Source organism: Maniola jurtina, chromosome 11 (genome assembly GCF_905333055.1).
Source record: "Maniola jurtina chromosome 11, ilManJurt1.1, whole genome shotgun sequence".
NCBI lineage: Eukaryota > Metazoa > Arthropoda > Insecta > Lepidoptera > Nymphalidae > Maniola > Maniola jurtina.
Window position 1 is genome coordinate 10,137,693 of NC_060039.1, and position 25,087 is coordinate 10,162,779.

The 25,087-nt window shown below is 34.3% G+C and overlaps 1 protein-coding gene across 1 annotated transcript; it reads left to right on the forward strand.

The window, feature by feature from the left end:
• The first annotated feature begins 26 nt into the window (after window positions 1-26).
• LOC123869548 (pyrokinin-1 receptor-like) lies at window positions 27-24,308 on the forward strand. Its single transcript, XM_045912532.1, has 5 exons — window positions 27-196; window positions 18,188-19,064; window positions 20,227-20,447; window positions 21,068-21,185; window positions 21,720-24,308. The coding sequence occupies exons 2-5, from the start codon at window positions 18,281-18,283 to the stop codon at window positions 21,947-21,949; spliced, it is 1,353 nt and encodes a 450-aa protein (XP_045768488.1). The 5' UTR covers window positions 27-196; window positions 18,188-18,280; the 3' UTR covers window positions 21,950-24,308.
• Window positions 24,309-25,087: the final 779 nt, after the last annotated feature.

The window sequence follows — 25,087 nt, forward strand, 5'->3', positions numbered from 1 at the left end:
TGGCAGCGTTCAGTGAGCGCTATAATTTCGCGAACGGCACACGATTACACGCCGCGTCCCTCCACTGTTTGATGCGTAAACAATTCTCCGTAAATATTGCATAAACTCTACTAACAATAATAAAAATCGTTTATTGTGTATATAATTGTACCTACTGAATTTAATGTGTCATTGGATTACATTATTTGTAGATAAGGTAAGAAAGTAACAAGTGTAAATTAAAAATTTATAACACCCCCGACGATCCAAAGTATTTGAGTTTTCCAAAACATCATTTTCAAATAAATAATTATGTATTTAGGCAACGTCCATCTTGACAGCTTGACATTTGTCAATTGACATAATATTAAGAACCTAACGGTTATCTAACCTTCTTTTCAACAAGAAAACTAGAAAAGAGCTGATAACTCTTAAACGGCTGAACTAATTTTTTTAGATTATAGGTAAGAACACTCTCGATCAAGCCACCTTTCAAACAAAAAAAACTAAATTAAAATCGGTTCATTCGTTTAGGCGCTACGATGCCACAGACAGATACACAGATACACAGATACACAGATACACAGATACACAGACACACAGATACACAGATACACAGATACACACGTCAAACTTATAACACCCCTCTTTTTGGGTCGGGGGTTAAAAAAAATATAAGTAAAATGTAATTTTATGAATAATAATTAATAACCATTTTTTATTTTCATTGAAAGTTCAAAGGTCTAAAAGTTATAGGGTATTATTTTCTTTTTTTCTCCGCCTCTGTTTTAATCTTTCTAATATCATAAAATGTGAAAGTTTGAATGATTGAAACCGATTTGGCTGGAAATGGAGATAGCGGCTTATACCCTGAATTAACGCGTCTAGGCTAGTTTTACCCCGAAAAATCAAAGAGTTCCCGCGCGATTTTCAAAAACCTATATACCCATCTATCTGGATTTAAAAAGTTGTAATCAGCATATTTTGTGTATTTGATTAGAAAACTCTTAGAATTAGGATTTCAAGGTTTAACGTGGTTTAAAATATTTCACTAGAAAGGATATGAGAGGATAGGAAGAAAAGATATACTTACAGTATTTTTTTTTTCTATTCAAATTATTTTTGTTTTACATTTAAATTATTTTAGAATGGAATATGTAAGCCCATCCGTACGATACGAAGCTGTGCAAGTCATGTAGATTATTATAGACACTATAACAACTAAAGCATTGCTTGTTAATTTGTTTGTATTACTACGTTGTTAATTTTTTTCCTTTTGATATCTTACTTATACCTACAAACTTTTCTTAAGTAAGATTCATCAGCATGATCATCGCAACCCGTCGCTAAGCATTGATCTCCTTTCAGAATGAGGAAGGTTTAGGCCATTTTCCACCACTCTGGCCAAATAATAATTGATTGAGTAAGACAAAAAAGGGCGATTTAAAATACGTTACTGCATAAGCATCTACCTACTGTTAGGGTAAAACAGAATTTAAATACTTATAAAATACTGATTTGCGCTCTAGAGCTATATTTCCCCAATCAAAATATGTTAAATGAAAGAAATCGTCTTGTTACAGTTTTTAGGGTTCCGTACCTCAAAAAGAAAAACGGAACCCTTATAGGATCACTTTGTTGTCTGTCTGTCCGTCTGTCTGTCCGCCCGTCCGTCGTGTCTGTCAAGAAAACCTATAGGGTACCTACTTCCCGTTCTCCTAGAATCATGAAATTTGGCAGGTAGGTAGGTCTTATAGCACACGTAAAGGAATAAATCCGAAACCCGTGAATTTGTGGTTACATAATTAAAAAAAAAAAATTGTTTAAATTTTCAAACCTACAAAACTATACCAAGTGGGGTATCATAATATGGAAGGGCTTTACCTGTACATTCTAGAATAGATTTTTATTTATTTTTGTGCATAATAGTTTTTGATTTATCGTGCAAAATGTCAGAAAAAAAATCTCGAGTACGGAACCCACAGTGCGCGAGTCCAACTCGCACTTGGCCAGTTTTTTAAAGTTGGTGTAGATTTAGTTAATTTTGGTTTTATGAAACTGACTACAATAATAATTGTTATGAGACAATCTATCAAGTAGGTAGGTACCTACATGAACGTATTATTTAGCTCATATGAATACTACTGCTATTTACTCGTACGTATGTAGATACACACTAGATATTACGAATTCGTGAATAAATGTTCTTATATTATTCTTGTATACAAAAATAATAAAATATGTCTGCTTTAATATGGGCTAAAATATTTTTTTTTTTTTTATTCACTATTGGTAAGCGCTTGACCACAATCACACCTGATGGAAAGTGATGATGTGGTCTAAGATGGGACGCGTTTACCTAGAAGGTGCCTATTCACTCTTGTTTTAAAGATACCCGGATTGTAATTGGTAGGAAACACAGATCGCGGAAGAGTATTCCAAACCTTAGCCATGCGTATGAGGAATGAAGACGCAAAACGTTTCGTGCGTGTAGATGGAATGTCAACGACATAAGGATGGAAACTCGCCCATCGCATATATACACATTCGGCAAATATTTTGCCTGTAATAGCAAATATTCAATTCATTCGTACAAAATTCAATATTAGTTACCATATATACTCGTATTTACCATCTCCCTAATTCCCCTTATGTGGTATTTTGAGGCTCTACATTCTATGCGAGATTTATAGCCACGCCAAACAAAATTGAACTTTGGCGCGACCACGTTATGTTTCTTTTCAACAGTCGTACCACGATATTACCGTGGTCGTACGGTGTGTTCTTTAACTGGGACAGTACCTAAATACGAAACCATAGAATATAAAGGAGACGGGTTTAGGAATCATTAAGTCTTTTTTGTGCAGAAAATTTTGGCACGTGTAGTGAACTTTTTGTTCAAGCGTCCGTAAAAATGAATAAAATTAATTATTTTTTAAGGCTGATCGAGCTTCAGTTTTATATAAGGATTATTTAATTGTATCCGAGGAAAAAAGCGGGTTGGCAGATGAGCTGATTCGATTCTTAAAAAAATATGCTGCATAATATTAGCCATTGTTTTCTGAAAAGCATCAAAACATTTTTCAAACACATACCTACCAAGTAGGCACCTACCAAGTTTTAGATCCTCCAGATAGAAAGGAATTTATGAAAAGAACACGTCAAATGTTTCCGTTGTAATTTCCTACTAAATCCTGAAAGCACTTTCGAAAATACTAAAACACTGAAATATTTGGTAAGTATTAAGTAAGTACTTAAGAAAAGTTAGCTTATTTTACTGAAAATTGAATGCGTTAAAAGTAAATAAGTACTTAATGTTTATTAAGTTCGGCCATTTTAGCCTAGACTATTTTAAACCTATATGTTTTTGATTCAAAAGCACTGCCTTGCAATTGCAACAGTTTGTGATAAACTATAAATATTGGTTTTGGCCATGATAAAAACCATATTTTGCTTTTAGTGTTTTCAGCTGCATCTGGAAATTAGCTTATTTAGGGCACTTCCCATTGACCTGGAATCATGAAATTTGACAGGTAGGTAGATCTTATAGCACAAGTAAAGGAATAAATCCGAAAACCGTGAATTTGTGGTTACATCATAGAAAATTTTAAAATGTGTTTCAATTTTCAAAGTACGAAAACTATATCAAGTGGGGTATCATATGAAAGGGCTTTACCTGTACATTCTAAAACAGATTTTTATTTATTTTTATGCGTAACAGTTTTTGATTTATCATGCAAAATGACGGAAAAAATACGCGAGTACGGAACACTCGGTGCGCGAGTCTGACTCGCACTTGACCGGTTTTTATTAATTTGGTAAAAAAGAAGACCTCGGAAAACATGATGAGCTAGCTATTCAACTGTTTTTTACTGTTTGTATCATGTTTTTGCAAAATAATAGCGCGATTAAAAACTTCGTAATCTTCGTAGGTACAACACTGGCATAAATATCGTCGAATCGACGACGTTGGTATAAATGCTAAAATAAATAATAAAGTGAACCGATTTCTGAAAAGAATTAAACAATTTTTTAATTAGGTGCTTTTAATCTAACTCACTCCAAACATCGGTTTGGAGTGAGTGTTCATCGGAACAAACATCAAAACTTATATTTTAAGGTAGTTTTTGATGTCGACGAAAAAATGCATAAATAATAAAAATAAACCAAGAGTAGGTAATTTTTTTAATTTAAAAAAATTATAAGCTTTGATTGAGAATTTAATAATTAGTAAGTATAAAGATTACATAGGCTGTTAATGATTAACACGGCTCTCTCCGTCACTTGCACTATACAATCGTAGTTCCAATTTCATTTGAATATTAAGCAACCAAAGTCCATGAAATGCAGACATATTCTAGAAACTAATATCTGTGCCTGTGGTGTTTTAGATTTTTCTAAAAATATGTAGTTTTAAGACCGCGTAACTTTAAAACCGAATATTTTAACAGAAATCTGGAAAACCACAGGCATGGATATTAGTTTCTAGAGTATGTCTCCAAAATTTCATGGACTTTGGTTGCTTAATATTCAAATGAAATTGGAACTATGTTTGTATGGAGCGAGTGACGGAGAGACCCCTCTTAAAGCAGTGCATAATAATTTGCGAATTCGCTGAGAGAAAATTATTGTTTTCATCAAAAATAATTAACGGACATGAGAGTAGGATTTTCTGCGATTCAAGTGGGTATTAACTCTTTCCTAGATGAATGCATCTATAATAAATCATACTGTATAATAATATATGAATCACACATTGGGGTAAATCGAACCGTCTATTGATGAGTTTTTGCGAATGAATAACTTTTTCCACTGAAATAATTTTCGCGTTACCCGGCCTTTAGTAATGAATATGTATTTTAAAATAAACAACGAAAATTGAATACGCGGAATTGGGAATCAAATAATTTACGTAACCGTTTATAATTCGCTGATTGTAATGTACCTAAGTACCTACCTAGGTACCTACAATATCGCCGGCGATCTGTACTTTCACCCAAAATGTAACCACTAATGTAAGTAAATCGACTCCGAATTCCGTGTATAGAAACATAGAGATACTTAGCTACCTATAAATTAAAATCCATAGATATATTAAAATACTTTTACATAGGTAATACAAATTAGGATAATAGTGTTCTTGAAGAACTTGATTTTCGCTATTTTAGCGCTAATGAGGGAGTGTCATGTAAGCGAACAACAACGCAAGCCCAAAGTGACAATTATTATTTCCGGTACGCACTTCGAAATGGTACAAAAGTTATCTAGCTGTAATTTAGTACCTATGACACGCCTAGTATTAATATTATCTTGTAATATAATAGTATTATCATACTAAGTAGGTACATCTATGTTGAAATCAGTTAGATTTTTTGTGAAAACGATTACGCGACAGTGCTGACAGCGCGAATTGGCCACTTAGGCACAGTTTCGTATTACGCCGAGTCATCATCAAATTATTAAAAATTATTTTATCATTGTGAACATATTTTTTACAATGCAATAACAATTCCCACCGCAAAGGAAATGTCCTACCTAACTAATTACAATTAAGTATAATAAGTAGGTAAGCAATAGGAGCCAATTCATTGCATAATTATGTACTGCATGTCTTTAACTATATCCATTGTATCCATGCAAAAACCAGCCAAGTGCAAGTCAGACGGGCGGACAGACAGACCGACAAATAGCTGATAGACAGACAACAAAGTGATCCAATAAGGGTTTTTCCTTTATAGGTGCGGGACCCTAAAAAGCATGTCGGTCCGTTGCTCCGTTGCGGCGTAATCGACAAAACCAACAACAAACACTGGCATCTATAATAACAGTATCTAGCTAGGATTGTTATCCCTCTTTTCGTAGAAAAACATTGCGGAGGAAAACAATTAATTTTCGATTTCATTGCCAAATCATAATTTCAAATGACTGAATCATAAATGAGGAACGGAACCCGGTATGTGAATGAACTTTTACAGTGGAATGAGGTCCACGGCTACTTTTTGCAGCGATTCAGTAGCATGTTTCGTCGCGCGTCTGCATCGCTACTTTTGAGCGTTAGTCGCATTTGCAACGCGCGACATGAACAATTCGTAGTGATACAATCACTACGATCGCATAGTACCGATTCAGTATCGCTTATGCATCGATGAAAACCAGCGACTGCATTGATTTAGAAACTTTTCAATTCAGTAGTGATACAATCGCAAAGTATCGATTCAGCATCGCTTCTGCATCGATAAAATCCAGCGACTGCATTGATTTAGAAACTTTTCAATTCAGTAGTGATACAATCGCTTAATATCGATTCAGCATCGCTTTTGCATCGATGAAAACCAGCGACTGCATTGATTTAGAAACTTTTCAATTCAGTAGTGATACAATCGCATAGTATCGATTCAGCATCGCTTCTGCATCGATAAAATCCAGCGACTGCATTGATTTAGAAACTTTTCAATTCAGTAGTGATACAATCGCTTAATATCGATTCAGCATCGCTTTTGCATCGATGAAAACCAGCGACTGCATTGATTTAGAAACTTTTCAATTCAGTAGTGATACAATCGCATAGTATCGATTCACCCTCACTTCTGCATCGATGAAAACCAGCGATTGCATTGATTTAGAAACTTTTCTGTATTATATGGGTGCACGAAATATTGACATTGCCCACGCTGAGGTTTTCGTTAAACAGCAACAAGGACAACGCGACCAACAAGCAACGTTGTCTTGACCGAGTCCATCTTGCAACTGTAACGCCCACAGGCATTGAGGCAGTTACTACATCGCATGATGACTGACCGAATGTATCGATGCTGCATCGCAAAATCATTGTTAAGTAGGCGAAGGTATACCTACGACCAGCGCGAGGCAGTAGGTATCGCTACTCTGTTGTGTTGTCTTTTTGCGACTGTATCGCTGCAAAAAGTCGCCGTGGGCGACCTCCTTGACATATCTAGCGGAGCTCTGCGAGCGGGAAAATGCACTAGAAATTTCCTTTCAAAGTGATTTATTGAAACAATAGGTCACAAGCTTCACTTGGCCATAAACCCTTATTACATACTTAAAGAAGCTAGAAATATATTTTGCTACAATATACTTTTTAAAACCCGCATTTTATATAATGTAATACGTTGATGAAATCCAGGGTCATTGTTTGGCGAGTCAAGTTTTGCACCTTGAACGTTATGTTAGAATCGTGTCTATACGCTATCAATTATATCATAAAAATTATGTATTGCTACAATGTAAGCAATATTACTTTTTATCGATTTCAAAAATACCTATAACTTTTTTTTCTTTATTTAATTAGGGGCTATTTTAGCTAATTGCACCTACATGTCAGCCCCATTATAATCTACCTACGCGTAAGAAAAATAGGAAATTCTTCACTGAACAAAATAACACTAAGACTTAGAAAAAATAAGTTAAAAATAAATGCTATAATAACCTACGAGATCACAGACAAATTATTATTATGGTCCTTATATTACGCAGGACGGGCAAATAGCTAGGTTCAAATCCATAATAAAATGCCTTACAATTTTTATCTCTACCAAACTGAAATTTGACGCATGCATCGCATAAGCGTTGAGCATCCTCAGTCATCCACATGAATCACAGAGATATGACTCCGTAATTTACATGAAAAACAGATTTTTACGCAGTCATCATCCTTATTAAGAACCGATAGACGTCCACAGTTAGACATAGGTCTCTTGTAGGGACTTCCGCGGACTAGCGCGCGCCGCCTGAATACAGCGGCTCCCTGCGACTCGCCTGATGTCGTCCGTCCACCTAGTGGGAGGTCTTCCAACGCTGCACCTTACAGTGCGAGGTCGCCATTATCGCCATTATAGCACCTTGGGACCCCAATATCTATCGGTTTATCGAACTATGTGCCCGGTCCATTGCCACTTCAATGTACACAGTGCAGCACAAATAAACCAAGAAAAAAAGCGTAGCGCAAATACATCTGTAGACTGCACTTATGAGTCAGTAGGTAGATACTAGATACCTAATCATCAAAGATCGTTTACCTTTATATTATTATCTTGTAAATAGGTACGTAATCAACTAACATTATGCATATTAATTGCATAAGAAACAAATTATAACTAATTAATACGTTTAAAATTAAACTTCTTTACAGGTTTATTACGGAAGAGCAAAAACAACATACATACATTATAGCCTCAATAGCTCAACCGGTAAAGGAGTGGACTGAAAACCGAAAGGTCGACGGTTCAAACCCCGCCCGTTGCACTATTGTCGTACCTACTCCTAGCACAAGCCTGACGCTTAGTTGGAGAGGAAAGTGGAATATTAGTCATTTAACATGGCTAATATTCTTTCTTAAAAAAAAAAAAACAGCTCCTTGCCAATTTAAACGCAGTGCCGCAAAAACATAGTTATAAAGCGCTAATCGCTATACCTAGTAAACACAAGCTTTTACACTCAGCTTTGCTCGCATGAAATCAGTCAAGCTATGTCACAAAATATACCTATACAATTGAAACACACGTCAACACTGACGTAAATAAAATTTCTAACATTTCTAAAAATTCCTACCTCTATGTCTCGTACCTATACATGGTAACATAATTTTGAACTAACTTCAACGATTAGATTTATCCAAATTATAATAAATACATGATCATTGTTCTAATTTAAAATTAAAGCAAGCCAATTAGGAAGTAAGCAGTTTTAATGAATCCATTAAAATATAAGTAGGAAAGGTGCCTTTGTTAAAAAAGTTTTTAACAAAGTACAAATTACAAAAATATTTTAAAAATCTACTTTACCCACTGACGAATTCGGCTATAAAAGTTGCTGTTTTTAGACCTGTTTTTTGCGGGAACTATCTCAACAAGTGTAAATTAAAAATTTATAACACCCCCGACGATCCAAAGTATTTGAGTTTTCCAAAACATCATTTTCAAATAAATAATTATGTATTTAGGCAACGTCCATCTTGACAGCTTGACATTTGTCTTTTGACATAATATTAAGAACCTAACGGTTATCTAACCTTCTTTTCTACAAGAAAACTAGAAAAGAAAACTAGATAACTCTTAAACGGCTGAACCAATTTTTTTAGATTATAGCTAAGAACACTCTCGATCAAGCCACCTTTCAAACAAAAAAAACTAAATTAAAATCGGTTCATTCGTTTAGGCGCTACGATGCCACAGACAGATACACAGATACACAGATACACAGATACACACGTCAAACTTATAACACCCCTCATTTTGGGTCGGGGGTTAAAAACTAAGCTAAGCTAAACAAACATTGTGCAATTTTGCCATCATTATTCTCTACGATGTGCAACATTGTCATAATATCCTGTAATCAAACAACAATTAATATTAATAATACCTAATTGACATCTTCTACAAAATAATTGTAAGTACTTTTTCATTGCAAAAGTTTATCGTTATAGGACGCGAGAGTTGATGCGAACTATGTAGTAAGTTTATTCATTCATACCAAGAACAACAATTTTTAATATGCATTTCAAGGTAGGTCAATCGGTATGTAGACGCGGCTAGTAGGTACCGGAGATGTGACGCGAATGCGGTTTCAGATATAATATGCACTTTATAAACAGAGCTTTATATTTTATTTTACAACTTCTTTGAATTTCTAAAGAATTTAAATAGGCTATTTCAGAAGAAATTCTTAAATTCCTTTATTAAGGGAGATATTATAAGTAAGGAGTTATTTTATTTATTTACTTAATTATTAAAACCGGTAAGTAAAATATACGCATACCTACTGTCTCACTATAAAATAATTAATTACCTAACAATACTTATTAGGTAGTATAAATACTAGACCTTACGACCTGCTAACGACATGCTAGCTCATCAATTCAAAGGTTCGCTATAATAGTGCAATTAATATATTTTAATAAATAAGTAATTTTATATTCATTATTCTAAACACTTGCTGACTAACTCCAGCTTCGCATGCCTCATAATTTCTGATTATAAATGAGGAGCTGGCGAACAAAACGGTGTAATTGCACGTAATAAAATTTTACAGGAGGAGAAAAAACTGAATGAAAGGTGGAACTTTAGCCTCAATTTAAGTACAGTTTTAGACCATTTTGTTTGAAAATGAGTTCTAGTTTGTATTCAGTGAAAGAAATCATGAAGTAAAATTCAATTCAAGAACAGTTTTAGGCTGTTTTGCTTGGAAATGAATTCAGTGGGTCAAAAATGCCCAGATTAAAAAAAAAAATTATTTCTGAAGTGTTTTGCTCGCCAGCTCCTCAAATGTGAAAGTTTGGGTGTTTTTTACTCCTTTACTCTACAATGATGCACCAATTTGATTAGAAATGGTACTGGAATTAACACAAGGCTACTTTTTATGTAAAATATCAAAGATTTCCCGCGACAAATTTTAAACCCCCATATCCACGCGGACGAGGTCCTGGACATCATTATTAACCGACTTCAAAAAAGGAGGAGGAACTCAATTCGTCGGAATCTTTTTTTTTTTTCAATATAGTGTTTTGTAAAAATGGTGAACATTCTGCGATCGCAATCTATCTATAGGTTGGAAATTGGAGTAAAATCTGATCAGCACTTTTTGACATTTTCAAATATATTATACCTATTTTATAGCCGTAGGCTGGCTTCATACTTTGTTGTAATATAGAGATAATCTAGATACGGATTTGTTTATCTGACTAGCGACTAATTGAATAAGTAGTTACCTACCTAGTAGGTACCTAACTAATAACCACTACCCATATTATGAATACGAAAGTGGATTTATTTGTAGGGTTGTCCTTCAATCATGCCTCAATGGAACAAACAGATTTTTTTGCATAATAGTTTAAAACCTGGAGAGTAACATGGCTACTTTTTATCCCAGAAATTCAAAGAGTTCCCACGGGATTTTTAAAAACATAGGTTTGGATATGGATCCAAATGAGCGATTTCATTTCGGGTATTATATCCATACTAATAATATAAATGCGAAAGTGTGTCTGTCTGTCTATGTGCCTGCTAGCTTTTCACGGCCCAACAATAAACCGATTTTCATGAAATTTGGTACCGACACAGAGTTAGGCTAGCTTACATCCTGGGGAAGGACATAGGCTACTTTTTATCCCAGCAAATCAAAGAGTTTCCACGGGATTCTTAATGGTCCATCCGTTTAACCGTTATTAGATAACATCAAATCATACTTAAATCTTTATAGGAATAGTTAGAAGAAATTGAGAGCCCAATGTAGAAAACGACGCAGGGAGAGAATATATTTATAAAGTCAAAGTCGCAGGCATTTGCCTAGTAGGGAAAATAGTAATTTCCTGCATAAAGAATCCTATCAAGGTTCTCGTGGGCACGTGCGCAGGTGTGGAGCGCTTGTTTTTGCTCTATAAATTTAATCGTTTCTAAGTATCTAACTGGTTATAAATAGGTATTAATTAAAGCCCCAGTATTCGCTGACCAGTAGGTATTTTGGATCAAATTCGAAATTCAAATCCCTTATTTGCGTAGAATGAGTAGGTATCCTAGGTATATTTGTGTTACATTATTAATTTAATGCAATAAGTAACCATTAAAATCGGCCGTGTATAGGTGTGCAAAACAATATAATTTTTATTCTAATTTTAACTCATAAATTAGGTACAATTCAAAAAGTCAAAATTTACAATATCAAATCCATCAATCTACAATAACACAACGATCACTTGTATATCATGTGTACTCATTTATATTTATTACTCTGATTTATTTACTATCTCATTATTACCCTATTTTAAAAAAATGTTTACAATAATAAATATGTCGTTACTTTTTCCTATACTATTTAGAAATGCCTGTAATTAAGCCTTCTATAATCCATACAAATGAAATTAATTAAGAGTCTTTGAGTTTTAATGTCTTCTAATCAAATGCCTCTCGGAAAGTACAAATAATAGCTTGAGATTAAAATTAAATACCGAATAATGATATTTGCCTCTTTAATCCTCCTGTCAAGAGCAAAATCTGCAATTAATGTTAATTATAATAGGTACTCTCTGTACAATTCAAATATTTTTTTTTTTTTTTTTTTTTTGTGTTTAATAAAAATATATTTCTTATTACATGCATTTTATTTTTATAATTATACAAATACATGAAAAAAAATGAAAAATATCTTTATTTACACTTAACATTGCCTTAAAATAAACAACGATAACAACTGCGTTAGTTAGGTACAAACTGTGTTGCAGTTGTTAACGCCCACCTCCAGATTAACAAAATTAGGTACTAAAGACAAGAAAAATAAATATATATGTAACAATCTTAAAAATCAATGAATATTGTGTTATTTTTTAAAATTAATTTATTTTTTAATTGCATTGTTGTGGCTTTTATTATTTTATCTATGATCATATCTTAAAATCTTGATTATGAAATCAAAATGTGTCACATATTGACAAACTTTATTCGCATACATTATAGCACAAAATTATAGGACTGTTTTAGTAACAAAATATTAAAAAATAATGCTTTTAATTTATTTTTTCCATTATAGAAGGTGTTTTTCGGACAAATTGTGTCCAAAGTTCGTAATCACAATCAAAACGTACAATTATCCACAATAAAGTCAACACGTTCCATTAATTTTTTTACTCCTTCTTTTAAAATTTATTTTGTGCAATGATACCGTTTTGTTCACCAGCTCCTCATTTACAGGTACACTGAGTCCTGAATGTACCACGATTCGAGGCTAAATACAATCAATATACTTACAAGGAAATGTTTTGTAACTAAGATTTTAGTCAACAAACAAAATTTTGTTTTGAACTAAAGTAAATAACAAATAGATTTCAAGTCTTCAATCAAATGAGTAGTTTAACTTGAGTTTAACCTTCGAATCAATAATACAATTTTTAATAAAATATGACGAAGTAATAAGTTTAAAAAATTGGGCTCAAGAACTTCTTCAGTACGTTTGCTACCGCTATATTGTACCTAAGTAAGTAGAAACTCACTCATAAAAACTTCTACCTATTTATTCATTACATTTTAGGACCCTCATAAGGTCATAAATCGCCAATAATATTTATTTCGGTACCATAATAACCATGTATCATTCCATGTAAGATGTACCATGTGTTTGGTACCATTTAAACAACAAATACTAAAAACAGCGATTAATAAAATGATTGCAAGCTGTGACCAAAACAAGCGAACACTTTTTGGATTTTTCTTTCCCGGTTTATTGCGATGTTCTAGCTTGAAAAAAGAAATATATCACAAAATAGGCATATGATGTTCATAATATTTATATACGGAACCCTAAAAGAGGGAGGCCTGACTCTCACTTGATGGGTTTTTTATTTGCTGATATGACGGTGTTGTGGCCTGTCTAAAAGGACTCTTAGCACTACAGTAAGTATTCATCGAAATAGGAAAAATATTATTAACTGATGTTTACCTACCTATTATTTATTCTAAGTAATACTTGTAAATGCATAAAAAATTCACAGCCAACTAAACGATTTCAAAAGAATCGAAATAGGTATTATAAAAACGTTTGGAGTTGATCGACTACACAAGAAGTGAAAAAAATTTACCACCTTTAACCTTAAGTTAATTTGTAAACCGTCAATCGTTAATTTGAATACAATATAATAGAGAACAATGACTTTAAAAATTTGGATATTCTCCACCAATGTATTAGGTACAATAGATATTTTCGGTACCTATTTATATATTTATAAAATTCACAGCACAATGAGAGACTACCCCGTAGATCCCGTAAAGACTACCCCGTAAATACAAGTTGCTAATTTTTGAACTACCTTTATGAATTTTGATAAGCACATAGTATTTCCAATATTTCTGATTGTGATAATTTATTGTATCAAAGCCCCAGATAGATGAGAGATAGATACATATTTAATACTTTTTTAATGCTTTAAAGTTTCCAATCGTGTTTCAATTTCATGATGAATTTAAATTAATGACCCACAAACCCGCTACCTACTTTCAAAGTGATATATTGTATTTATTGTTTTCAAACTTTCAATGATTGGCTTATAAGAGTCACAAAATTTACAATAAATGTGGTTTTTAACATCTGAACTGAAAATGTCTTCGTTTACTACACAACCGAAACACCATTACCTAAATAGATTGCAAAGATATTTTTATTCAAATTAATTATTACAAGTTCTTTTGAATTGTCAACTGAATCTACTACTCACTGAAGAACCAACAACAAAGGCGGTTGTTCTTTTCAAATATACCTAGGACTTCCAAAATCAGTTCATTTATAGATTAAAACAAAATAAAACACTGATAAATCTCATGAAAATTTAGTTAAGTAAATGAAATCAACAAGGTATTCGATATCAAGTGACGAACAAAATGGTGTAATTTTGCACGAAATAAGATTTTACAGGAGGATCAAAAAACTGAATGAAATCTGTTGAAACTTTACTGTAATTATACCGTTTTGTTCGAAATCACAAACTTTGGACTCAATTTTAGCACAGTTTTAGACTGTTTTACTTGGAAATTACATTTGTTATTAAGTGACCGAAATCATGAACTTTGGACTCAGTTTCGCAGAAAGGTTCCGTATCATCGTGAAATATATACGTACTTAACACTTTCATGTAATGTGTAACTTACACTGTTCTACAAAAAGAGTTAAAGTTTAGTAAATTATTTTTTTCGTGAATAGGTAGGTACTTTTTTTGCGATGTAACCACAAACTTAGTTTTTGGATTTTTCCCTTTACTTTTGCTATAAGACCTACCTACCTGCCAAATTCTATGACTCTAGATCAACAGGAAGTACCGTAAGTATGGATTTCACTGACGTACATGACAGACGGACAGATAGACGACAGAGTGATCCTATAAGGGTTCCTTTTTTGATTTGAGATAAGAAACCCTAAAAAGTATTTTGATCAGAAATATAATTACACCGTTTTGTTCGCCAGCTCCTCAAGTGGCATCATATTATTATAAATTGTAACACCTTTGTTCACCGCTGCTGAATATTTCACGATCTTGTTAACTGTAAATATCTAGTCATGCAATTTTAAGTTCAGTGGCCCCTACACTTGCAATTTATTTATCTGGGACGTCATTTTATTTCCCTGTTCTATTTACTTTCGAAATAGAACGGATTTTAACATTTACAACAGCTATGTTGTGGATTTTGAGTAGGTATTGGTATAATTGAATACACCACATACTCATACAGCTACGTATATTTTTAAATGCAACTAGCTTTTACCCGCGAATTCATCCGCGTGGAATTAGTTTCTTAAAAATCCCGTGTAGCTTAGATACCTTTTTGTATAACCCTCAACCTGCCTGTGAAAGTGTCTTCCCTCGTTTTATTTTCCTTTGAATTTCCCCAAATCCTGAAATATTGAACCGAAAGCCTAAATATTATACCAATTTTTATGGATATTACTGTAAAACTGACACAATTTCACCACCCAAACCTTATTTCACCCCCTTAGGTGTTTCAAAACCTTTCTGATCGAATGCCTATAATTATATGTCATAATAGCTACGAATAAGATGTATGCCCAGCCCGATCCCTCTAGTGGGTTGAACTGTGCGTTGATGGATCAGTCAGTCAGCCAACCTCCACCTTTCCTCTTTATCAGCCAATAAACAAACATAGTAGAAGTATCCTTTGAATTCATTTCAACGATAGAGAGTTAAAAAGCAAAGGAGCTGTGAATCAGTTATTTCAGCACAGTCGATATTATGTTATCATGAATAATGCATGTCCCCATACGGAAAATAAATAAATATTTATTTGGGGCAGATGTCATGAATGTGGGAAAATGTTGTAGATTTTACTTACCTAGCTAGTACGTATACTGCTATGAGTTACCTGATGGAATGAATACTGCCAATCTGTTCCTGAAAAAGTTTTATGGAAGCAACATAAAAATAAATACATTTAATAATTATTATATTCATTTAATATAGCAACATTGAAATAATAAGAATATGACGGAAATCATATGTATAATGCACTCTCTCTCTTCTCTCTACGATAGGATACCAAGCTTTTGTCAACTCTTGTGTAAAAGGTTTATTCAACCTGCTCTTTTAGTCTAGACTAGAATATAAATCTCAAGATGCCTCAATCTAAAAGTTCTGTGCGTATTGTCCCCAACACAGGTAGACCAGCGCCCTTAACGTTTATTTAAGGGTGCTTGGCAAACGGTTGCCACGATACTAAGTATCTGGCAACGCATGACGTGATTTCTTTATTCTTTCTTTATTTGCATTCATGTCTTACATCATAAAAAATATTATAATATTACAACACGAAGCCCCGTCAGGGCGTTGATGCAGGCGGGGACGAGGTCGTCTTATGTTAACAAGTATGAAAATTATGAAATGTAAATAACAATTATGAGTTAATTAAATGAAAAATAAGAAAAAAGCTGATAACTTTCAAACGGCTGAAAAGGTCATTGGGCTGAACCGATTTTCTTGGATGATAGCTAAGAACACTCTCGATCAAGCCACCTTTCAAACAGAAAAAACTAAATTAAAATCGGTTCATTCCTTTAGGCGCTACGATGCCACAGACAGATACACAGATACACACGTCAAACTTATAACACCCCTCTTTTTGGGTCGGGGGTTAAAAACTTCTTTGAGTCGACAGTAATTTCTAATTAATTATTGTACAAATAGGTTATGCCCGCAACTTCATCTGCATAGATTTTTTTTCATTTGATTTTCAAACATTTTGATTTTCGGGATTAAAGTAGCCTATGCCCGTCCCCAGGATACAAGCTATTTTTGTACCAAATAGACGATGCCTGCAACTTTAGGTTGGTAGGTAGGTGGATTTAGGTTTTTAATAATCCCGTGGGGACTTTTTGATTTTCCGGCACAAAAAGTATACGTGTCACTATGAATTTCTTCACTTTTTAGGGTTCCGTATCCGTAACCGAAGGGTACCAACAGGACCCTATTACTAAGCCTCCGCTGTCCGTCTGCCCGTCCGTCCATCTGTCTGTCTGTCCATCTGTCTGTCTGTTAGCGGGCTGTATCTCGTAAACCGTAATAAATAGACAGTTGTCACCGAATGAGTATTTCTATTCCGTTATATATAACAATAAATAAAATCTAAGTGTCAAAATGGCCACCATGAAAATTAAAAAAAAAGTGTTATTTCTAGTACGATGGTAGGAACCCTTTGGCCGATTTTTATATAAAATACAATAATTGTTTGGTTTGAGCTTTGCCTATCGGAGTTTTATTATTGTAACTAATGGCAGTAATGGCCAGTTTGCAATTCATAATCTATAAACAAGTGCTACTAAACGGCTAGCGGGAAGTGGCTGGATGAGGAAGGCTGAGGACCGGGTGTGGTGGTGCTCTTTAGGGAAGGCCTATGTCCAACAGTGGACGTCCACAGACTGATGAAGAAGAAAACGAAACAAGTGCCGACGATACGAAAACAATGTTTTTTTCTTAATCAAAAGCAAAGTGTTCCCTATAATCAAGTAAACCCTTTGTACCTACACTCTTAAAATTAATCAACAGAATTTAGTGCAAACATTTTCTTGTAACATAATAAAATACCTATCTTCATAATGGTATTATAATGTAATTTTCTAAATGGTAAACAAGGTAAGTAATGTAAATTTCATCACCTATTTGTACGTTTATTTGATTCTGTTACTCAAGGTAAGCATAGTGAAGCATGTCATAAAATTCATCGAATAATGATAGATTCTAGATACTTAGATTATATTTTTATTGCCACGTCTAAATTTCTAATAGTGGAATTTCCCTTTTTTCTGGAATGTAATTGCTTAAGTAGGCAACCGACAGTTTTTCTCGATTTGTACGAGTCACTCGCACATTTTTTAGGGTTCCGTACCCAAGGGGTAAAAACGCAGCCCTATTGACGTCACTTGGCTGTCTGTCTATGAACTAAACTTGGGAACGGGGAACTTTTAAAATAATGAACTTTAGCATAAGCAACTTATAAACCTACTGGAACGGGGAACTTTTGAAATAATGAACTTTAGCATTAGCAACTTATAAACCTACTAAACTAAACTTATATCTATCAAATGAAACAACTCTCTACGGGAAACTGCCTGCTGAAAGTATGTGCCCGGCTGGGATATTCTTTAGCACTGTAGTTTAATTATTGTTTTTCAATTTATGTTATATTATGTTAATTATTTGTTTCAGAAACTTCAACAAGAACAATGGAAGACTGAGGAAAAGTAATAAAAAGAAAATCAAAGAATAAATGGCTGGGTGTAGAGTGCTACCGTAACAATCATGAGCTATATTGATGACATATGGAACACAACCGTGAATGGATCACAAGTTGTCGATCCAACACTGATATTCGGTCCCCAAAGGGACTCTCTTTACATCGTACTCCCTATTACGATAATTTATTCTCTCATTTTCATCACAGGGTTATTTGGGAACATATTCACATGTATCGTAATAATTCGGAACAAGAGTATGCATACGGCAACAAACTATTACTTATTCAGTTTAGCCATATCAGATCTTCTGTTGCTCGTAAGTGGGATGCCACAGGAGATGTACTCGATCTGGTCTAAATGGCCATACATATTCGGAAACGTGTTTTGTGTTATCCGTGGCCTGGCAGCTGAGACGTCAACTAACGCTAGCGTCTTAACAATTACTCTATTTACAATAGAGAGGTATTTAGCTATTTGCCACCCCTTTGTATCCCACAAAATGTCGAAGCTGTCACGAGCAATAAAGCACGTTATACTCCTGTGGTTGGCGTCTTTCGGTCTGGCTCTACCTCAGGCTCTCCAATTTGGAATTAAGATCCACAAAGGGGTCACGATGTGCTTACAAACAAGAGTTATCATCGCGCATTCTTTTGAAATATCCACCTTCTTTTTCTTTTTTGCCCCTATGATTGTAATAACGGTTTTATATTCTCTCATTGGGTTAAGACTGAACAAATCAAATTTAAACAACGAACACCAGGAGGGTAAAAATAGAAATCCAAGAATTGTACAGAAAATACAGCGAAAAAACAGCACCCAGTCAACAAAACGAGTTGTTAAGATGCTTGGTGAGTAGGCTTCCTGTTTTTAAGCTTCCGTATCTCCAGAGAAAAAAACGAACTTTTATAGGATTACTTCGTCGTCTGTCTGTCTGTGTATCTGTCTGTCGTATCTGTTAAGACCCGTCAAGGGCATCAAAATCAAACCTGAAATGGCGTTCATATGCTAATCGATTTTTTCCTGGGCCGTTACCCGTAAGCCGTTAGGCGTTTTGCTTAAAATATTTAGCAAGAAGATGACGAAACTACGATTCGATTTCATTAAAAGTTTAATTAACATTATCGATCAATCCAAATCTGCACTTTGCAGGAGCTCATCGTAAATGGTCCAAGATAATATACAACAAAGAATAACAAGCTTAATCCACTAGACAGTATCCGCTTAACAAGATTGCAAGTTCTGTAAATAATATTATGGCGAAAGGGCAGCAGTGCATGCAAAAATAATTGGTTTAGCAGATTAGTCATCGTTATCAACCGATAGATCAGACCGACAGTTTGACTTAGGTATCTTGTAGGGACTTCCACACGCCACGCGGTATTGCACCACCTGAATCTAGCGGCTCCCTGCGACTTATTTGACGTCGTTTGTTTACCAAGTGGGAACTCTTCCCACGCTGTGCTTTCCGGTTTGATTTAGCGGATTATAGCGAATTGATAATAATAATAATATAGCCATTTTATGATTTTATGTTAATAAGTACTAGATTTTCCATCTTAAGTATATAAAATGTAGTACATAAACAAGACTTATCCTATTAATAATACTAATTTACATTTATATTTTTTTATACATCACTAGTTTTTTTTTAAATTACTAATTTTCTTATTATATATAGCGAATTAACAAGTGTAAATTAAAAATTTATAACACCCCCGACAAGTGAAGGTTACAGTAACTAGAAAAGAGCTGATAACTTTCAAACGGCTGAAACGATTTTCTTGGATTATAGCTGAGAACACTCTCGGTCAAGCCACCTTTCAAACATAAAAACTAAATTAAAATCGGTTCATTGGCTTAGGAGCTATGATGCTACAGACAGATACACAGAGACACAGATACACGCACGTCAAACTTATAACACCCCTCTTTTTGGGTCGGGGGTCGAAAAGGACTTCCGTATTCTGGTGTTTCTATCAAACATTAAGACAACGTTTTTCTTAATTTCAGTGGCTGTAGTAGTGGCATTCTTCGTCTGCTGGGCGCCTTTTCACGCCCAACGCTTGGTGGCGATCTACGGCACTGCTGAAAACCACCTTGCGAAGTCCCCGATTCTACTCTCTGTTTATTACTTTCTGACTTATATGTCCGGGGTGTTTTATTACATGTCGACCTGCATCAATCCTATATTCTATCACATCATGTCAAACAAATTTAGAGAGGCGTTTAAGGTAGGTAAGCTTATTTTATGTTTTTGCTTTGGACCTCTAAGCCTGAGATATTATATTATTTGCTCAGACTTAAAACACAATTGAAAAAATTTGAAACGTTAGTCGAGCAATGTCAATTCTCTATACTAGATCTCAGAGACTCACTGCATATTGAGGCGGCGATATAGCAAAGCGACGCGTCTTTTCTCAAATATCCAAAAGTATTGTGAACTTTATTGATCTCTTGAAAGCAATTTATATTCAATTGCTTAAAAAACTCATAGCTTCGAAAAGTTTAGAGTTGCGTGCTTGGGAGCGGACCTCCCGAATAAGGGACCGACTGCTTTTTAGGGTTCCGTGTCCGAAAGGTTCCAACGGGATCCTATTACTAAACCTCCACTATCCGTCCATCCATCCGTCCGTTTGTAAGTCAGCGGGCTGTATCTCGTGAACCATAATAGGAAGAGACTAGAGAGTTGGTGTACTTCTTGCCGCTTTAACAACAAATACGCCACCAAGAAAATTTCAAAAATTAAAAAGTGTTTTTTCTTGTACGATAGCACGGAACCCTTCGTGTGCAAATCCGACTAGTATTTGAGCGGTTTTTTTTTTCATGTTTATTTACCTGTTATAATTTTCAGTCTACAATGGTCAATTGGTGTTGTCGGAATAACAAACGTCCGGTGATACAAAGATGCTCCTATACCACGGTTCCCTTTTCTCGACACGTCACATCAAACGGATCATCAGTAAACTCAGGTAAATGCTGATTGCAACTACTAGGCAAATGCATCCCAGCGCTTTAAAATTTACAAGAGCGATTTGATTAAGTAATTCTTATATTTCTTGCCAAAAATAAATATTATCATTCTTTGCTTTAATCAACTAACTAAAACGTAGGTTTGTTTATCTTCGACCCTAGATTTTAAAATTAAGCTTTAAATATGGTCAAAAGATAGAAAAAGTTACACATGACAATTTATCATGAAATCTGCAAATCCATGAGTATAGAAGATGAATTTCAGCACAAATTTGGTGATCAAGGAGTAAAAAAAATTATTATTAGAAAACAAATATTGTGAAAGCAATCAGTATCATGAACTGTCGGTGTGTTATAAAGTAATTTCCTAGTATTTTCTATCAATACAATTACATTGTTTTCATATAATAATTATACTTATTTATCGAAGAGTTACCATATACTATAAAAATATGTTAATACAATGTTTTTTAGTCAGGCGATCGTCTTTTCTGTCATTTGTTTTACCTGCTCTGATATTTTTCTTCTAACAGGAAATTCTGCAAAAACCAAATCAACTATAAAAACACAAATGGATTCAAGGAACGAAGAGAGTAAAGCATTAGCACCGCCTCCACGTGTATGGAAAGTCTGTGAACGATGCAGAAGAACTTTTACTGCACCCACACAATCTTTTGAACTGAACAGTTGCAGTCACGGGCTGAATGTGAAGAGGAACCTGTCATCTCAAACAATCTGCCATCTTGAAGTATTAAGGAACTAAGTATAGGGCGTATAAGCTTGTCTTGACGTAGACAAACGCAAGAGAGCCTTGATAGTTGATTATACATGGAACTGTATGGATGAAGCGCAGCTTCAGAGCGCAGCGTAGCTTCTACGCAGCTCCTCAGTGTGGTCCGAAGTGAGAACGCTTATAATAAGGTACAACTTCTGTGCCTCGTTGGAAACGTTTCCGTCGCTAGGACAAAGTAGGAAAGCTATTTGTAATAACCGTGCAAATTTTATTTTGTAACTAGATTTTATATTTATGCAAGAGTCGAAATTAACTAGGGAATCTGTATTTATAGGAATGCCAACCGTAAACATTCCGAGTTCGGGGTATTACAAAAATTTATAATTTGTAGTAATCCACACTAATATTATAAATGCGAAAATATCTGTCTGTGTGTCATTCGCCACACCCTATCAACAATTTAAGATCTACAAAGTAACTGTGCAATTTTGCAGATTTCAAATTGTGGAAAACAGTTTAAAGTTTTCACCAGAAAGATATCCTAAGAATTGACTATAAAATTTGAAACTATTGTCATGTATTGGAACATATTATGCCGTAAGACACAATATCTTCTACTAAATGGAGCCGAGCCTGCACTTCCGTACGCGTGGATTCAGGATATTAGGATTCAGATATTCAGGTTATTTAAAAGTCCTATGGGAATTATTTGATTTTCCGAAATAAGAAATAGCCTCCAGGTTTTTAACTAGGTACTACACGTGCAAAATTCATCTCGACCCGTTGCGTTGCTCTGTTGCAGCATAATTGAAGTTCAATCCAACAAACAGACGCACTTTCGCAATTATAATATTAGTCTATCGATGAAAGTATGATATCATAGCGACGTACTCGTATTAGGTTTCAATTCAACAATCTCACGCAGAAGTTTTTCTTCGCCCCTACTTCGCCCATTCATAGGGAGATGTACATTGTACATAGTGTTCTGTAGTAAATAAAGATCATTATCCTAAGTGAGTGACGTACAATGAGTGCTCTGACAGGGTATAAGACAATTTAGACTCGAGACTAATTGGCGCAGTCGAAGCGACGCGAATAACGTATATTGAACTTTATCTCTGTTATGCAATGTAATTTTATATATTTATATTTTTATATATTTATTTGGAGCATTATAAACTCTATTTCTCTCTACTTATATCTCTATTTATGTCTACTTATATTGTGTATTTATATTGACGCGTCTTCTCGAGCATTTTCACAGCTCTATGCGTCTTTTAAACCCCCGACCCAAAAGAGGGGTGCTATAAGTTTGACGTGTGTATCTGTGTATCTGTCTGTAGCATCGTAACTCCTAAACGAATTCACCGATTTTGATTTAAAAAAAATTGTTTGAATGGTGGTTTGATCGAGAGTGTTAGCGAGAGCTTAGCGGCTGTTCAACACAAGACGTGTCCACCTACTAGTTATAAAGTTTAAAAAACATGAAATAAAAATTAAATTTAAAATCTAAAAAACTCCTGACACAAGAACCTCTAAAAAGTAAAAAATTATATGTATTGGTCCTTTAAGTTCAATATGATAAGTAAAATTTATATCCAAGCGCTCATTGCGTCATACCTACAATATTTTTTACTTTTAAGAGGTTTTTGTGTCGGGAGTTTTTTAAATTTTAAATTTAATTGTATTTTGAACCTTACACATTTATTTTATACTTCGTACCAACTATAAAGTGGCGATAAAAAGCTATACTCTAAAGAAAGCACAAGTTTGCTTCGCTTCGATTCTGCTTCTTGATCCTTAGATATTATTATACATATTGGTAAGTCTATACCAATATAGTTGTAGGCTGCATTGCAATTTTTTTTTCAGCCAAAGTTCGATAATCATAATGATGAATAGGGATAATTTATGAAAATGTAAATATCAGTGAATTAAAAATAAGTATAAGTTAATAAATAAATATAAGTGAATTAAAAATAAGTAAGTATAAGTTTTAGAAACTCCGCAAGATCTCGAGGAGATGCTGTGTAACCTAAACCGCTGTTCCAGACAAGTCGGTCTCAGAATAAATATGGACAAAACAAAGGGAATGCCTAATCAGTAGGTACGTTGTCCCGACACCGGTTAGCGTCGAAAATGTTGGCATCGAAATTGTTCCAGAATACAATTACCTTGGCCAAATAATAGAATTGGGCATAAGCAATTTTGATGAAGAAGCAAACAGAGAGGAAGTCAAGTCTTCTCATCGTCAATTTCTCCGTGCCTGAAAACGAAAGTCTTTGACCAATGTGTCCTTCCCGTCCTCACCTATGGTGCTGAAACGTGGACACTGACAATAAACGGCATAAAGATAAAGAGGCTGGCGGGAAGTGGCTGGATGAGGAATAGGCTGTCCTCAGCCTTCCTCATCCAGCTTCCGGGTGTTGTGGCGCTCTTTAGGGAAAGTCTACGTCCAACAGTGGACTTCCACAGGCTGATGATGATGATGATGATATGTAAATAAAAAGTTTCTTACAACCAGGATTGAATACACCTTATTCGATAAATTTACAATGAAGCTAATTAATGAAATACTAGGTAGGTAGGTACTTATATTATCTAAATTAGGTATATAAAATTAAAAGGTGTATGACTGTATTTTATGTAGACCTGTACCGATCTATACCTAGTACCTAATTATTATATTATGTGTTGATGCCATTCATGTACGGGTATATTATAAATATTATGTACAATGTACGTTTAGTTTGGTATTAGGTAATAGAGGTAACGATATTAAATATAGTTAACTTATGAGAAGATAATAATATATTGGTGGTATTTTCGTTAATTTAATGAATATAATTTAATAAATAAAATTGTTCATTTTCAACGTTTTATAATAATTAATGTACCTAAATATTATACGAATATATTGCACGTTCATGTGTGGTTATCTAATTCGTCTATTTCGATTCAAATAGGATTTAACGATTGGTATTCATTCAGTTTATGTCATGTTTATGTCGAAAAGGTACTTTTGAAAATTGGTATGAAAATATCAATAAATTCGTACATACCAATTTATACCGATACTTTTTTAAATAGCACATACCGATTACATCTTAAGACCTTTGTGCTCTTTTTTGGCGACGGAAGATTTTAGCGAATATACCTAATTCGCAA

Bases quoted from the DNA above. Each gene is read 5' to 3' on its own strand.
- LOC123869548 (XM_045912532.1), top strand. From the start codon at position 18,281: ATGAGCTATATTGATGACATATGGAACACAACCGTGAATGGATCACAA. The intron at 19,065-20,226 runs GTGAGTAGGCTT...TCTTAATTTCAG, and splicing joins ACGAGTTGTTAAGATGCTTG to TGGCTGTAGTAGTGGCATTC. The intron at 20,448-21,067 runs GTAGGTAAGCTT...TATAATTTTCAG, and splicing joins AATTTAGAGAGGCGTTTAAG to TCTACAATGGTCAATTGGTG.